Here is a 17,861-nt window from a genome sequence, read left to right on the forward strand (position 1 = left end):
AATAGCCTCTTCAGAAAACTGGTGGTAGTCTTCTTGACAAGTGGTAGTTTTTTTTAAAGGTTAGTTGCAGTGTGCAATCTGAAACCATATTAATGAATTTTCATTGTCTACTTAATAGAGTCTGCTCTATTACATTAAAACCCATCACTCTGTTTTGCACTTTGAGTGCACAATTTTATAACATCACTTATTGGTCACTCAGAAAACATCAAGCCAATGATTTATGCAGATCGTCCAAAGGTAGCCCATTTCATGCCACAATATCCAAAAAGCAAAATCGCGTCTGTTAATAACCCTACCAGTCTCTCCTGGAGACGCCTCTAAGTATTGGGGAGCTGTCAGGCTCATTGTGGCAGATACAGCTTCTCCAAAATTCTAATTTTACTTGAAAACGTGAATGTTATCATTGGCAACAAGTCTGGTCAGTTGTTTTCCTTGAAGTGACAGACTCACTTTGTTCAGTTTGGAAAAATATCTGCCAGGTACCCAGGTCTGAGTAACCACAGTTCTTCAGCTTCTCAATGTTTCACTTAAAAAAGGCATCTCAGTCCCCAGGAGCCTTACCTCAAGAACACTGTCGTCAGTCAGCACCCCACGGAAGTGTTTTATGTAGACTTCTTGTTTCATCATGCAGAACATTAAAAAGACATGTATCCAAGGGTTGAGATTTAATAAGATGAATAAATTTTGCTGCGCTATCAAGGACACTTTTAGGTGAAACTGGCTTTTGCCCCTGGAGCAGAAGTCTGGGATGGTTTGCCAGGGCCATGATGTGAGCTTGGGGGCTGGGGCTTCCCAGCGTGCCGACAGTGACAAGTACAGGCAGCAGTGGGTGGAAAGCAGATGATGCCCCAGCGTTGCTATGAAACAGCTTGACCTTGTAGGCTCCCTGAAAAGGTTGCCGGGACGCTCGGGCGTCCTCTGACCACACTTGGAGACTGCTAGTGTAGCTCCCAGGTACGCTGCTGTTGCAAGGCACTGATCCACAGATCCTTAGGAATGCTAAGTGACAGACGTGGGCTGCTGAGTGTCACAGGATTTATGACCGTCACCTCATCCCCACATCTGGTCCCAATCCTAGCCCACAGATCATTCCCTGGAGGGAAAGTTTTCTTAACCACCCACTTCCCAGCAGGAGAATAATAAACCATTACCACTTTTCTTTTAAATGTTTGTTGTTTGGGAAAAAAAGTAGAAGTACCAAGTAATACCAAGTAGTACCAAGTAGTCGTTATTCTTTGCCCCTCCCGTGTGTGTGTGTGTGTGTGTGTGTGTGTGTGAGTGAGCATGTCCTCCCAGACATGGAAGTCTACAGACCTGAAAATACCATGAAAAACACCAACCAGCATGTCAAGGCAGTTTAGTGTAGACTAAGTTTTCATTATATTATTTGCAACTTAAACATGAAGGAGTTGAGATCAAGCCATACTTCAATTTTAAAAAATGAAAATTTAAAAAAAAAAATGAGGGGGGAGGGTATAGCTCAGGGGTAGAGAGCATGCTTAGCGTGCACGTGGTCCTGGGTTCCATCCCCAGTACCTCCAATAAATAAATAAAAATAAATAAATAACACCCCCTGCCACCAGTCCCAAATACACACAAACACACAAACGAATGAGTTGAAAGCATTCTTCTTGCTTCAGGCCTGCCTTAGTTCCTCCGGACACTGCCTGCTTCTTCGGGTGAAGGGAGACTTGAGTGGTGAGCGACAAGCCTCACGTTTCCCGTAGCCAGTGTCCCACATGTAGGACTAAATCATTCAGCCGAGAGGTGTCAGAAGATGTAGACATCTTTCTTTATTATCTAGTCTATGGCCATAAACTACGATTAAAGAAAAACAACTTGGCCATCTACTCACATACACGGACACATGATTAAAACAGCTTTCTGGAAACAATAATTACCCTCAGCAACCTACCGAGCAAAGTGGTATTTCTAGGACACTTCATTTTGAACGAAGGTAATTCCAACCCATTAAACTGCTTTCATGAGTCATGAATGGGTCACTGCTGACAGCTTTCAAAACACTGGCTTAGACTTGCCTACTCACAGCCCGCCTTCTCCTCTTCCAGTGCCAGGGCTCGTGGGCAGTTTCCGGGGGCTGCTTCTCTTTCATGCCATCGACTCTCCTTACTGCCCCCATGAGAGGCCCCTGTCGCCCCGCTGGAAGTCTCCTCCCTTCGCCCTGCAAACACCAGCCTTTCGCGTCTGGCTCTGGGCACCACCTTCTCTTGCCCTCCTAGACTGGTTTTCCTGAAGTGTAGGGTGAACCACCGTGCTGTGCAAGATGACTTGAGGCCATACGAGGATGAACATTTTAACAGCAATGTATTTGTGTATCGGGAAAAAATATCTAGAATCTTCAAACCTATGATTTCATGGAATTTTGCCTAAAGACTAGGTTTTTTTAAAAGTCAATTTAAGTAACTGTATAGATTGTATGTGGGGGTTGTATTGTAGCCCCATTGTATATGGGGCTATGACATAAAAAAATGGCACCTGACTAAAGTTTGGGAAGCACAGCTGATAAATCAAAAACCTCTGTCACCCCACCGTCTCCTCCTTTGCTGTAGAGCCACAAAGGTTACAGCTTCCCTGGTTACAGCCCAAAGGTGCACTCGGACAATCGCCATCTGAAGTTTAACAGCTTTATCATAGCGTTTCCCATTTCTTCTTACCTCAAACAAGCTCATCCTGCCAATTTTCTGTGATATTCTAGCCTCTTTTCTATTTATTCCCTAATCCACTGAAATACCAAGTCCAAACTATTTTTATCTCCGTGATACTTCTCAGCCTTGCTTCATTTCTACATTCATTGTAAAGACATGTGAGATATTCTCCCTGACTCCAGGCCCTCCCATATCCAACCATTTCCACTCCACACAGACATTAAGGTCTTTTTATATGGCCAAAAACAGTTGGAGACAACTGCCATTCACTCCTTACAGCCTACGCATGAAATCTCATTCCATTCCCTTATCTTCCAGTGGTCTCTACCAATCTTTCTTTAACTTCTCTGCAAGGACACTGCACTCTCAGATAAAGGCCATCTGCCCTCTGTGTCCTGCAAGTGTCTTTACCTTCAGAGACTGTCCTCTGCCCTCGCCATGAGCTCGGATGCCCTCCTTCACAGTCTTGCTTCCTTCAAAATCTGCCTCGATACATCTCTTTAGGAAGCCTTCCTCTCAAAGTACCTTAGCATTTGTATCCACTATGCAGTTGCTATCGTTTTTTTAATTTAAACTACTTTGTAAGTGTTACATATGCAGAAATGTAGTTTCCACAATTATAGACTATAATCCGCACCAAATTAGAATATCATCTCCTAAGGGCAGGGCCTGTATCTGATATAATACCCAAATATCACTTAGGATGTTCTGACAGTGTATATTCAAAGCAACAGAAAACTCCAACTCAAACTGACTTGCAGGGCGAAGGCATCTAATGTGTCCTATTGCTGGTCCAGAGGTAGGACAGGCCGCCGGCAAGGTGAGATACAGGCCTACTCAGTGACGTCACCAAGAGCCCAAGTCCTTTCTCTCAGCACTGGCTTCATCTGAAGACTGGTCCTCAATAGTACTCAGGGTGACTGCTGTCTGTGGCAAGAACAGGGGGCAGGTGGGGACATGCACACGTGAGTGTGGGCGCTGGCTCCCTCCACCATGAGTCTTTCCCTTTAGTCCAGGATAACCTAAGAAAGATTGTCACCATCAAGACTTGTGTAAGAAAAGGGTACATGCTGTGACAAAATTAGGAGGTTATTTGAGGAAGGAAGATGGTGGGAGAGGAACAGATGCCAAGTGGACAATCAACAGCATCCACTACAATTTAGTACAGTGTGCCACACACTGAGGGGCACACATTGCTAATGACTGAGTCTAAAGTGGGGAATATATACATTTATATTTATACATATTATTGTATATGATAATACATAATATTACACATACACATTTATATATGCTATGTATATAATATGCAGAGTAACAGAAATATCTTTTCAGAACAAAGAAACAAATAAAATGATATATTTAGGTAAGAATCAGAGCATACATGTAATACACTAAACACATAAATATAGGTAAGATTATGCAGTATCAGGGAACCACAAAGTAAAGAACTAAAGGTAAGAGGTACTAAATGACATGATTACTTATGTAGGAAATCCCAAGTAATCAACACAACAGTCACTAAAACTTACAAGTAGATTCATCAAGGTCACAGGATACAAGGCTAATATATAAAAAATCAGTTTCATCTTTCTATGGTAGCAGCAAACAATTGGGGAATGAAATTTTAAAAATAGCTTGATTTACAAGAGCATCAAAAATAATAATAATAATAAGATGCCTAGGAATAAATTTAACAAAAGACATGCAAGATCTCTACACTGAAAATTACAAAAGATTGCTGAGAGAAATCAGAGATAATTAAACAGAAAGATATAACATGATCATGAATTAGAAGACTCAACTTTGTTAAGATGTGAATTCTTCCCAAATTGACCTACAGATTGAATGCAATCCCAACCAAAATTCCAGCGGCCTTTTTTTTTTTTTTTAAATTCCGAAGTGTGCGTGGAAATCAAAAGACTTAGAGGAGCCAAAGCAATTTTTTAAATGAAGGACAAAATTAGAGAATGTTCACTACCGGATTTTAGGACTTGCTGTAGAGCTATAAGAATCAGGACAGGATGGTCATGATGAAAGTACAGAGATAAAAATACAGTCTTTTCAACAAAAAACATGGGGACCAACTGGATATCAGCGTGGGAAAAAGGACCCTGAACCTTTAACACACATCATAATAAAAAATTAAACCAAAATGGATCATAAGCCTAATGTAAAAGTCAAAATATAAAGAAGGAAACATTGGAAAAAAATCTTCACAGTCTTAGGGGAGGTAGAGATGTCTTAGATAGGACACAAAAAGCATGATTCATAAAAGGATGGATTGGAGCACATCAAAAATTTTAAATTTTGCTCTTTGTAAAACATGGTTAAGAGTTTGAAAACACAAGCCACAGAATGGGATAAAATGTTTGCAATACATGTATCTGACAAAGAACTTGAATCTTAACTATATATATAAAAGGTTTTTTTGGTGGGAAGGAGGTAATTAGTTTTATCTACTTAATATTTGTTTTTCTTTTTAATGAAGCTACTGGGGGTTGAATCCAGGACCTCATGCATGCTAAGCATGTGCTCTGCCACTTGAGCTATACCCTCTCCCCCTTAACTATATATTTTTAAAACATTGTATTATCGATTACTGTGTAACAGATTACCACACACTTAGCAGCTGAAAGCATGTACTTAAGATCTCACACTTTCTGTGGATCAGAAGTCCAGGCACAGCTTAGTTGGGTCCTCTGCTTAAGGGTCTTTTATGAAGCCACAGTCAAGACATCAGGCAGGGCTGAATGTCATCTGAAGGCTTGACTGGGGAAGGACCCATTTCTGAGATCATGTGGTTGATGGCAGGAGTCAGTACTTTGCAGACTATTGGACTGAGGGCCTTGGGTCCTTGTCACATGGGCATCTCCAATATGGTAGCTTGCTTCAGCAAAGCCATGAACGGAGAGGGTCTGCTAGTATGACAGAAGCCACAGTCTTATGTAGCCTAATCTTGGAAGGGATAGCCCATCACCTTTGTGTGTTCTGTCAATTAGAAACAAGTCACTAGGTCCAGCTCACACTCAAGGAGAAGAACCAGGAGGTGGGGGCCTCAGGAGCTGTCTTAGCATTTGTTGGCCACATTTATACTACTCAAAATGGACAAAAAAATCCAATCGATAATGGGCAAAAGATTTGTATAGTCACTTCACTGAAGAAGATCTAAGAATGGCCAATAAACACATTAAAAGATATAATTAGTCCTCAAGGAAATGCAAATTAAAACCACAATGAGAAACCATTATATACCCACTAGAAAAACTTTAAAAAAAAAAAAAAAGCTAATTAAATGACCCAGTCATTCCACTCTTTGCTGTTTATCCAAGAGACATGAAAAATGTGTCCATACAAAGACTTGGCAATGTATATTTACAGGAGCTTTATTCACAATGGTCAAAAGTTAGAAATTTCCCAAATGTCCATCAACAGGTGAATGGTGACAAAATGTGGCATATCCATACAGTGGAATACTACTCAGTAATAAAAACAAACAAACAACTGATATACTGAACCATCATTACGCTGAGTGAAATAATCCAGGTGCAAAGGAGTGGATACTGTATGATTCCATGTATATAAAATTCTAGAAAATATCTGTAGTAACAAAAAGTAGATCACTGGTGGCCTGAGACGTGAAGAGAAAGTAGGAATGAACTGCAGAGTGGCATAAGGAAACTTTTTGGGGTAAGAAAAATGTGTTATATCTTGATTGGAATAGTGGTTTCCAGTTGATACAGCAAATTGTATGCTTGAAATGGATACAGTTTATCGTAGGGAAATTATATCACAATAAAAAAAAAGATACACTAAACATCTTTCTTGAAAGATTTACATTTTGAGGTAGGCAAGTCCTACACCTGCAGTTAGTTGGCTCTGTGTCCTGAGTTCACCCTCATCCATCCTCCAGAACACCACAGATAGTGAATGATGATCACAGAATTCCCCAAAGCCAAGTGCAGACGGTGAAACGGAAGCATTAACAGGTCCCTTCAATTTCAGCTTGACTACTGTACTTCCTTTTGATCGCTGTCTGTAGAACAAAACAGAACAAAAATGGAAATAGTCTGTCTCCATCATTTCTGGAAATTTTCACCAGTTTCTGGCCAAAATTTCCATTAGTGAAGGGATAAAAAGGGCTGAAAATACTATTACCAGTGGTCTGTTCTGGGAAGGGTTAATGAGTCCGCCAGTTATAGAGTAGAGAGTAGAGAACAGTGAAGAAAGATTTGTGTCCTTGTGACTTTATATCATGTTTTGTGTTGCTTTGTGGTAGGAAGAAATACACCACATTTCAAAGTTTATGGCTCGATGCAGTAAGAATTGAAAGGTTAATTGAACTGGTTGAGCAATACTTATCTTTTCATTTGCAAAGTATTATGGGTTAATAAGAATTGTCAACATAATAGCATGTATTCAGTTCCGCAGTAAGTCATGTTAAACACAAACCTGATGATAAAGTATTTCAAGTAGCAAAAAAATAAAGACTAATTTGGATTTATTTGTGAAAGGCAAGAGAAATACAAATTCCAGATCCTGAGCAATGAGCTCCACAGAATCAGAGTTTGAAGAGTAACAAACTAACCTCTAATAGTAGGAACTAACTAATGTTTAGTTACTTCATGTCTTTTATGTGAATTTCAAACCATACCAGATATTTAATTGACTCACCTTTCACAGTTCCTGCCACATAGTAAATATTCCATAGCAGATAGTAAATATTTGTGGAATGATTGTTTTCAAAATCTTACCATTGTCTATTTTTTGGAGGTTAGAAGATAATTTAACAGAAGGAAGCCAAACAAAAAGGATTTTTTTTTTTTTTTTTTGGTTTAGTCCATTTTCTTCATCTCTTATTTAATAAAACCGCCTTTGAAACAGATCTCAACTGACATTGAATTGTAGAAATTGGTTGCCATACCCTCTGAAAAGATCCTGTGGAATAAATACTCTTTAAAGGAAATCAAAACTGAATGTTAGGAAGGAACTAACTTTATTTTATACTATCTGAAATTGTTATTTAGAAAAGTATCAAAATGAACTAAAACTTTCCCCCAAATATAATGATTAAAATCAATCAGAAAGAATTCCCAGTTATGGTGTTAAATGTCTTATATTTTCGATTTTTTATCAAATTTCTACACCAATTTTTTTTAAAAAATCAACTGTCTTTACTTAACAGAAACTACAATTGTAGGGTCACAGCAAGCGCTGGCAAGGCTCCCTGCCGACATCCAAACCGTCCAAACCAGGGCGGGACGTGCTGTCGACAGCCTCTGTCCTCAGAGAGAGTCTGTTAAAATGGAAATGTTTGTTGTTGTTACTCCTTAGCACAGTCGCTTTCTTTTTTTGCTTCAAGACACCAGTTCCAACGCTCAAAGGAGAGTGGGTATAATTATTTCTACATAGGAATGAGGTCCAGGAGAAGCATGAGTAGATGAGTTGAAATCATCTCTGAACCCATTTATGCAGTTGAAAGTCAGCCGCTTACCCACCATGTTTTTAACTGATTTGCTAATAACAAACAATTCATTTCACTCAAATATCTTTGGTATCCCTACTATGTGTCAGCACAGGCAATACAATGATAATCAAACAGAGTCGTTCTTCCCCTTCCAAGAGTTTATGGGATTTGCGGGAGACAGAAAAGTAAATCCCAATCCTGTGTTAAGTGCCTTGTAGACTTTTGTGGGGTAAGAGAAGCAGCTAACCAGGTGAGCTGTGAAAAGAGGTCAAGAATCAGGAAAGGCTTCCTGGTGAAGACTGAGCCTTCTTCTTAAGACTCATTCTTTTTATTTTTATTTTATAGTTGATTTACAGTGTTGTGTTAGTTTCAGGTGTACAGCAAGGTGATTCAGTCATATAAATATATTCTTTTTCATATTCCTTATTATTATAGGTTACTACAAGATATTGAATATAGTTCCCTGTGCTATATGTTAGGACCTTGTTGTTTATCTATTTTATATATAATAGTATCTACTAATTCCAAACTCTTAATCTATCCCTCCCCTCTATATATCAAAGGGGAAACTTTGATAACCATAAGTTTGTTTCTATGTCTGTGAGTCTGTTTCTGTTTTGTAAATAAGTTCATTTGTTTCTTTTTTTAAGATTCCACATATAAGTGATATCATATTGTATTTTTCTTTCTCTTTTCTGACTTACTTCACTTAGAATGGCAATCTCTAGGTCCATTCTTGTTGCTGCAAAAGGCATTACTTTATTCTTTTTTATGGCAGAGTAGTATTCCATTGTATAAAGATACCACAGCTTCTTTATCCAGTCATCTGTCGATGGACATTTAGGTTGCTTTCATGTCCTGGCTACTGTAATAGTGCTGCCGTGAACACTGAGTGCATATATCTTTTCACACTAGAGTTCTCTCCAGATATATACCTAGACGTGGGATTGCTGGATCATATGGTAAGTCTATTTTTAATTTTTAGAGGAATCTCAGTACTGTTTTCCGTAATGGCTACACCAAACTACATTGTCACCAACAGGGTTGGAGTGTTCCTCTTTCTCCACAGCCTCTCTAGCATTTACCATTTATAGACTTTTTAATGGTGGTCATTCTGACTGGTCTGAGGTGATACCTCATTGTAGTTTTGATTTGCATTTCTCTGATAATTAGCGATGTTGAGCATCTTTTCATGTGCCTCTTGGCCATTTATATGTTTAAAACTTATTCTTAAAGGAATGGGCAGAAACTAGTCAAGTGGCAGAAGTAGGGAATCTTCAGACCCCAAGTGCAGGGAGCAGAGTGTATTCCGAACAAAGCATCAAGACTCAAGTGTAGGGGAAACAGAGGGGGTTGGCAAGAGAAGGTGAAGAAATGAAACGATCAGGTCCTGCTCGGAGCTGAGGAGTTTGCAGGACATTCCTACAGGTTCCTAAGAGTCATTGGATAGTTCTGAACAGAGTAACAAGAACAAGTGTGTTTTCAAAAGGAGGTCTGGCTCCCGGGTAGGGAAGGGATTGGAGCTGTTCCAGCAACAAGCCTAGCTGCAGAGCATTGTGGAGACAAACGGGCGGCCTCAAAGGATGCTGAGACAAACGCGAGGACCCAGAGGCCATCTGAGATGGATGAGTTTGAGTTGTCTGTAGAAAATTCAAATGGAGATGACCAGGAGGTGGTCTGGAGCTCAGGAAAGCTGTGGGCTTGTGACAAGCTTGGAGGAGGCCGTCAGCACAGGGGTGGGTGTAGAAGCCGCTGGGGTTGGGGGCAGGCACATCTCCAGCCCCCACTGCTGGGAGTTTCCCATCCTACCACGCGGGAGGAGGACACCTTTGCAGAGAGAGCCAGAGCTCACGGAAGACAGCAGGGAAACATTGAAGCTGCGGGTTTCGATATGCTAAATTATTCAGGAGCCCCTTATCTGGTATTTAAGGTTGATTTATTTCTTTCAGTAGCTATTTAAGATTTAAAATCAAAAAGGCAAAGTGAACACAGAGCCGACCTCACGGCATAAAGGAAAGCTTTTTTGGCAGCCATTTTATGATTAAGTTTTCAGGCTGAAGTTTCTTCTTCTGATGGTCATTCAAAGCTGGTTTCCCCCTAATGGTAGCATCTTGCAAAACTAGAGCACAGGAGAAATTGGAGCCCTCATACATTTCTGGTGAAAATGTAAAAAGGTGCAGCCTCTGTGGAAAACAGTTGGGCAGTTTGTCAAAATGTTAAATATGACCCAGACTTTTCATTCCTGAATCCATACCTGACAGAAATGAAAACATACGTCCACACAAACCCTTGTACATGAATGTTTATAGCAGCAATATTTATATTCACAACAGGCAAAAGTGGAAACTACCCAAATATCTATCAACTGATGAATGGATGAAACAAAATGTGGTGTATCCGTGCAACAGAATATTATTCAGCAATTTTTAAAAAATGAAGTACTGATAAATGTTACAACGTGGATGAACCTTGAATATATGATACTGAGTGAAAGAAGCCGGAGGCAAAAGACCACACATTATATGGTTCCATTGATATGAAATGTCCAGAATAGGCATAAATCCGTAGGATCAGAAAATAGGTTAGTGGTTGCCTGAGGCTGGGCATGAGGGTTAGGGAGTAATAGTGACTGCTAATGGGCGTGGGGTTTGTCTCTGGGATAATGAAAATGTTGTGAACACGGGTGGTTGCACAACCCTGTGACTATACTAAAAATCATATTTTATAGTATGTGAATTATATCTCAATAAAGTTTTTTTTCTAAATTAACCCACATTGTTATTTCCTCAACACAATTAAGTCAGCTAAGCTTGACTTATGGGGAAAAAATATGGTATGATCCCACAGGCAGGATACTGACTTGATACAGTCAAGATACAGAACAGTCCCACCACAAGGATCCCACTGTTGCCCTTTTATAACCACAGGCACCTCTGTTCCCCCACTTCATCCCTGACCCCTAGCCCCCACTAATCTGTTCTCCATTTCTATAATTTTTGTCATTTCAAGAATGTTCTATAGTGGAATCATACCACATATAACCTTTTGGGATGGGCTTTTTTCACTTGGCATTATTCCCTGGATATCCATGCATGTGGCTGTATGTATCAATAGTTCATTGCTTTTTATTGCTGAGTAGCATTCCATAGTATAGATGTAACATAGTTTGTTGAATGATGTGTTATTTCCAGTTTTTAACTATTAAAAATTAAGCTGCTATACACATTCATATACAGGTTTTCGTGTCAACATGTTTCGTTTTACCTGGGATAAATGCCCCAGAGTGCAACTGATGTGTCATGTAGCCGTTGGGTGTTTAGTTTCGTAAGAAACCTCCATGCTGTTTCACAGAGTGGTGGTAGGATTTTGCATCCCCACAGCAGTGCACGAGTGATTCTGTTTCTCTGCGTCCTCACCAGCATTTGGTGTGGTCACTATCTTTCTGTTGCCCATTCCAATGGGTGTGTAGTGACAGCTTATTGTGGCTTTGATTTGCATTGCTCTAATGGCTAATGATGTCGAGCATATTTTCATGTTCTTATTTGCCATCTGTGTATCTTTTTCAGTGAAATGTCTCTTCATTTCTTTTACTGGATGGTTTCCTTTTTCTATTATCGAGTTTTGAGGGTTCTTTACATATTCCAGAGACTGGTCATTTGTTGGCTTTGTGGTCTGCAAGTGTTTTTCTACCACTGTATAGCTTGTCTTTTTATCTTCTCAATAGGGTCTGTCACAGGGAAAACATTTTTAATTTTAATGAGGCCTAATTTATTAATTTTCCTTCTATGGATCATGCTAACTCTTTGCTTATCAACAGATCCCGAAGATTTTCTCCCATTTTTTTCTAAAAGTTTCATAGTTTTGTTTTATTTATAAGTCCATGACACAATTTGAGCTCATTTTTGTATACAGTGTGAGGCTTAATATTGAGTTTTTTTGCCTGTTGACATCCAATTGCTCCAGCACTATTTTTGCGCCTTTATCATATATTGGTTTGACATACTTTTGTGGGTCTATTTCTAGATTCTTTACTTGTTTCTGTTGATCATTGTGTCAACCCCCTTTCCCCCCTTGACTACTGAAGCTCTATATTGAATCAAGTGATTCCTCCCACTTTGTTCTTCTTTTTCAAGATTGTTTTAGCTATTCTAGAGCCTGTGCCTTTCCACATAAATTTTAGAATAAGCTTATCTTGTCCATGAAATACCTTGTTAGGATTTTGATATGAATGGCATTAAACCTAGAGATAAGTCTAGGGGAGAACTGACATCTTTACTACATTGAGTATTCCAATCCATGAACATGGAATGCCTCTCCATTTATTTAAGTCTTCTATCATTTCATCCACATTTTGTAATTTTCAGCATACAGATCTTGTACATGTTCTCTTAAGTGAATACCTAAGTAATTTTCTTCGTGGTAATTGTAAATAATACTGTCTTTAATATCAGTTTCCACATGTTCAGTTAGTATACACAAATGTAAGTGATTTTTGTGTGTTGTTTTTATATCCTGTGACCTTGTGGAACTTGCTAGTTCTAGTTTTGGTGTTTTGGGGTTTTTTGTTTTTGTTTTTGTTCTTTTAAGTAGTCCTTGGAACTTCCTATGCAGACACTATGTCATCTGCAAATAGGGATGGTTTTATTTCTTCCTTTGCAATTTGCATGCCTTTTATTTATTTATTTTTCTTGCCTTATTGCAGCGGCTAGAACTTCCAGTACTATGTTGAATAAGTATAGGGTGAAAGCTGACATCCTTGCTTCCTTCCTGAACTTAGAAAGCATTCAGTGTTTTGTTGTTAAGCATGACATAGGTGAGGGGTTTTACCACCGATGTCTTACAAAATCAGTTTTGCCTTCTTTTCCTCCCTCCCACACATTTAATTAAGACTAAGACAACGGGGATTGGTCCAACTGAGATGACAGAGCAAAAAGCACAAAGGAGATTTCTGTACTTCCTCCTTCCAGGCTAGGTTTTGCTAGACTGACAGAACCAAGTTCCTTTCAAGAGGTGGAGGCCCCTTTACAGCTGGAATCAGCGCTAGAGAGCTAATCTCCCTATTAGGGCCCTTGCACGCTGCAGTGAGCTAAGGGCCTCCTTGCACAGGGGGCAGACACTGGCTGTCACACAGGAGAGCCTCACGAAATGGGGTGCCTGTCCCCTCTCCAGCTACCCTACTCTTCCAGGAAGCTTTCGGATGCCAGCCTCACTGCCTGCCAACCTGAGTTGGTGATAGGAGAGTCTCAGATACCCAGATCCAGAGTGACAGCAGTGGCCAGGGCCAGATTTTGATTCGTGTGTGTTTCGGGCAGTGGCTCACTAAAGAAGAGAATCGGTTATGAAGAGGAGAAGCAAATTAAGAGTTATATGGCTGGGTAAAACTGATAGCAAAGTAGTGCATCTACAATACGTGTAACCTACGGAACAAAAATTTTAATAGGGGAAAGGGATGAGCAGTCTAATCTAAAATTTGGAAAGCAAGCAATCACTCCTCCCCACCCCGCCACCCCCGCCCCGTCTGCGGTGTCGTCTCCCTCTGGGGTCTCTGCAGCTCCATCCCCCTCTCCCTGGCACGTCGCCCCGCCCACTCCACCCCCACCTGGTGGCGTTCCCCTCGTGCCCCACCCCCGGACTGGCAGAGACCACACCTGCGCAGGTTAAACCTGCAGGGACGCGCTGCCGTGGGTGGCCGGGGAAGGTGAGTCGATGTGTGCAGTGGGGTGGGAAGATGAGGCGAGAATGAGAAAACGGGCCTCCGCTAATGGCCGGTCCGCAGCCCCGGCGGAAAGGAGGCCGCGGCCGGAGGGGGGCGCCCCGGCGGCCCTCGCGCGAGCCAGCCCCTGGCTTCTCGGGGTCCTCTTCCCACGCTTCCTTCTCGCCGGTCCATACCAAAGCCCGGGGCGGGGGGAGCGGAAAGCGGACCGTTCCACTCGAGGAGGGGCGGCAGGTTAGGCCGCGGCCCGCGCCACCTGCGGCCTGGGGCGGGGGAGGGCCGGGGACTGGCTGAGCCGCCCATTCTGTTCTGTGCCGGCGCGCTGGCCGCGCCGCGCCGCCCCCCGCCCCGCCAGCCGCCCGGGAGGCCCCTCCTCCCGGCGACTCGGCGCGGAGCGAGGCCGGAGCGCTAGGCGGGGCCGCGGAGCCCGCCCCCGCGCCCCGCCCCACCCCCACGCACTCCCGCCAGCCCCCCTGCGTCCTCCTCCGCCCCCTCGCTCCCCCTGGCCCCCGCCCTTCGCCCCGCCCCCCCGCCCCTAACCTCCGCCCCGCGTGCCCGCCCTCCCCCGGCCCCGCCCCCGCGTCCGCACCGCGGTACCCCGGCCCTCGGCCCTCCGCCCCCCGCGTCCCCGCGCCGCGCCCCTGTACCCCCGGCACCCCCGCCCTTCGCCCCCGCGCCGCCTCCCCGCGTCCCCGCGCCCCCGCCCGCGCGGCCGGGGACGAGCGCCGCCGAGCGCATGCTGATCCCTGTCCTCCTCCTCCTCAGGCGGCGCTGGCGGCGGCCCCGGGACCCGCGGAAGCCGGCATGCTGGAGAAATTCGAATTGGAAGAAGAAGGTGAGTGCCCCCCGCTGGAACACGCCTCCGTTTCTACGTCGGGGCCCCGAGGGGCCGGGGCGCGGGGAGCATCGGTGTTCACGCCCCAGAGGCCGCGGGACCCCGCCGCCCACTGCCTGACCAGCTTCGGGCGGCGCGCCCTGCGGGGCCGGATTTGGAGACGCGGAGCCGGCAGAGCGTGTCCGCAGTGGCGCGCTGGTGCCTTTCGGAGGGCGAGAGCTAGCTGGGCTCCGAGGGGAGCCCCGCAACCCGGCCATCAACACGGATAGTCGGTCCTTTTGTCCTTACTAGCCGAACTCGAATGAGAGCAAGGTGACATGCAGTAGTAGTTGTTTGTAATGCCACCATACACGTAGAGGTAACCCCCGAATTATGTCTGTGGTCCATAGCGTTAAATAACACATGCTGCTTCCCTCATCTGTACTTGTGAAAATACCACCGGCAGGGTGTAGGGTGTGTCTTCTGGTTTTAATAGGGAAAGTTCAATGGGAAAACCAGAAGCGGCTTAGTGAATTGGTTTTGAGTTCAGGTGACCCTGTCATTCCATCGTTTCTGTCGCCTCTTCTCTCAGTCGTTTTTTTTTTTTCCATTTTCGATTTTCCTGCCCCGTTTTATTCTTACTTACCTGGGTCATATTTTGAAGCTGTTAAAAATGGAGTGGGGGATGAGTTTGTTTTTCGGCAAAATTAATATTTAACATGGAAAATGATGAGCTTTTACCTGGATCTTATTTTGAAAGTTAAAATTTGAAGGGGATGAGCTTGTTCTTTGGCAAAATTAGTACTTAAAATGGAATACAAGGAGCTCAAAGTCAGAAAAGAACTTTAAGATGCTTGACAATTTGAGGAATTTAAAAGACCTTCACACTATCTTGTGTACTTCCATTATTCATTTAGTGAGTTCTCTATTTTCCAAGTATTGATGGAATAAAGCTCTGGGAACAAAGAATGCGCCATGTGGATGCTGTGCCTTGTGCCAACTTTACTTTAATACCTCTGTTCATTTACAGTCAGGCAATTACTTAAATAAGCATGTACAACCAATGTGAGAATGCTACCAGACTGCAGCAGGCCAGTCAACGTTCATTTTATGTTTAGAGTCCCTGCATTTCACATACATGTTAGCCAAGAGATAATATATTCATAGTCATTATCGTTAAAAGTTTGCATCCGTATTTATTATTAACAAGCAGTTACAGGATACATTTCAGAATTTTACCGGGACTTAATTTGCATTTTATCCTACTGAAAAATAATCCAGTGTCTTCAGTCAAATCCACTTCATTATTCCTTGGTTGTATTATATTGCAGGTCGAATTTTGGGCACTGTCCATGGACCAATATGGTATGTCCTCCTTTCCATGAAGACTTTGAATGTCTAAATCATAGAGTTTTCTTTATCCCTGATTTTTGTAACATTGAAAGCCCATTACATTTAAACATTTTGCAGATTCACGTAGGAACAAGAGGAAAGCAGAAAGTACATACTATTAGAGAGGTACCATAGTTCTGGTTAAGAGTATAGGCCCAGTGTCAAATCTTATCTCCACTTCTTATTGAGCTGTGTGACCTTGGACAAGTTACTTAAACTGTGCCTTGGTTTTTCCCATTCATAAACTGGAACTCATATTGGGGTGTTTTGAGGATTGGATGAGATAATCCACATAATAGTATTTAGCACATTACTGTAAATCCACAGTAAGCATTCTCTAAATGTTAAATTACTGTTACTTTTTAAGTGCCGTTCACCAGTTGTACTGAACTCATGGACTTTTTAAGGATTTTATTAATGAATCTTCCGTAGAACTTCTTCTCAATACAGGTTTGATGGGTTTTTTCCTTACTTGAGATTAATTTAATTATGTTGCATTTCTCAAAGCAGATATGCAAGCCTTATTTCTTTTGCGTTGTTTCTGCCACTGGGATGAAAGTACAGTATTAAACCTAAGCATCTAAGAAAAGGAATTCCCCATTTTTACCCATCTGTTTTTATCTGTATTGCTGTCATTAAGGCATTCTGAATCCCACAAATAACCCGGTCAAACTTTTCTAGATTCTTAAGGAGGCGAAATGCTAGGCAATTGCTTGGAGGCCGTTAGCCAGGCTGGAAGGAGCAGTGTTGGCGTGCAGTCTAAGGTGCTCCTTTGTTTCTTTTGAACTTCAGGTTGCTTATTCATCCAGACTACGGAAAAACTGAGTATCAAGCAGAATCTTACATGTATTTGACGGGGGGGCGAATGTCTTAACAGGAAGACAGTACACCTTAAATATCCTGTGAACTGATGTGTTAGCAGCCTACATGATAGCTATTGAATAGATCCTCACTGAGTCACTAGACTTTTCTTATTCATGTAATAGCATTTGTGCCTTGCAGTCTGGAGGCGTTACTTAGATGGAGATACATTTAGTATACATGGAAACACACGGTCACTGATATTTTTGTTACCAAGTACTTTTCTATTTCTTCATAAATTACAGCAGATACTATACTTATTAGAAACAATTTGGGGGCATTAGTGAAGTTAGAGTAATCTTGTATTTACTTCTGGGAAGAAAGAAAAAATTATGCCTGTCTCCCCTGTCGTGTTCAGGTCCCCTTTTGCCCAAGTTCTGCCACCAGCTGCCCACCCACTTCTTACCATCGCACCCTGACAGAGGGGACCCCCCCCCCCCAGAGCGAGAATTGATGGCACGGCTCCCTGACGGGAAAATCTTTACCACTTTCCCGTGTCTATATATAGAACACATGCAGACGCACTTCATCTGCAGCCTCACTGCCTCTTCCTGGCCAGCCACACACGCCAGTGATCGGAGAGCTTTCTATGCATAAGAACCACCGGACATCTTTTTAAAGGGCAGGTTCTCGCTCTTTGGGTCTGGGATGGGGCCTGGGAGTCTGCATTTCTGCCAGCCTCCCTAGTGCTGCTGCTTTGCAGACCCTACCCTGAATAATAAGGCTCTCCAGCGGGCCTCGGCAAACTTTTTCTGTAAAGAGCCAGATGGTCTCGGGCTCTGGCTCTGTCACGACTCCTCAGCTGGCCCGGGCAGCAGCAGAGCAGAAGGCAGCTCAGGACCAGCTCAATCCGACTGGCAGTCAAACTTTATTTACCAAAAGAGGCCAAATCTGGCTCACGAGCAGTTAGCCTGACCCCTGTTCTGTGTGTCCCTCGTGGTCCCT

At 42.7% G+C, this 17,861-nt stretch overlaps 1 protein-coding gene across 8 annotated transcripts in view; it reads left to right on the forward strand.

The window, feature by feature from the left end:
- Positions 1-17,861, forward strand: part of PRKAG2 (protein kinase AMP-activated non-catalytic subunit gamma 2) — a 241,261-nt gene that overhangs the window by 172,568 nt on the left and 50,832 nt on the right. For all 8 annotated transcript variants that reach the window (XM_064487191.1, XM_064487194.1, XM_064487192.1 and 5 more), the window contains one exon: positions 14,615-14,684. In XM_064487191.1, the coding sequence (XP_064343261.1) occupies positions 14,615-14,684 (70 nt within the window). The remainder of the gene's footprint in view (positions 1-14,614; positions 14,685-17,861) is intronic.

The sequence above is a fragment of the Camelus dromedarius genome, chromosome 7, assembly GCF_036321535.1.
Source record: "Camelus dromedarius isolate mCamDro1 chromosome 7, mCamDro1.pat, whole genome shotgun sequence".
Taxonomy (NCBI): Eukaryota; Metazoa; Chordata; class Mammalia; order Artiodactyla; family Camelidae; genus Camelus; species Camelus dromedarius.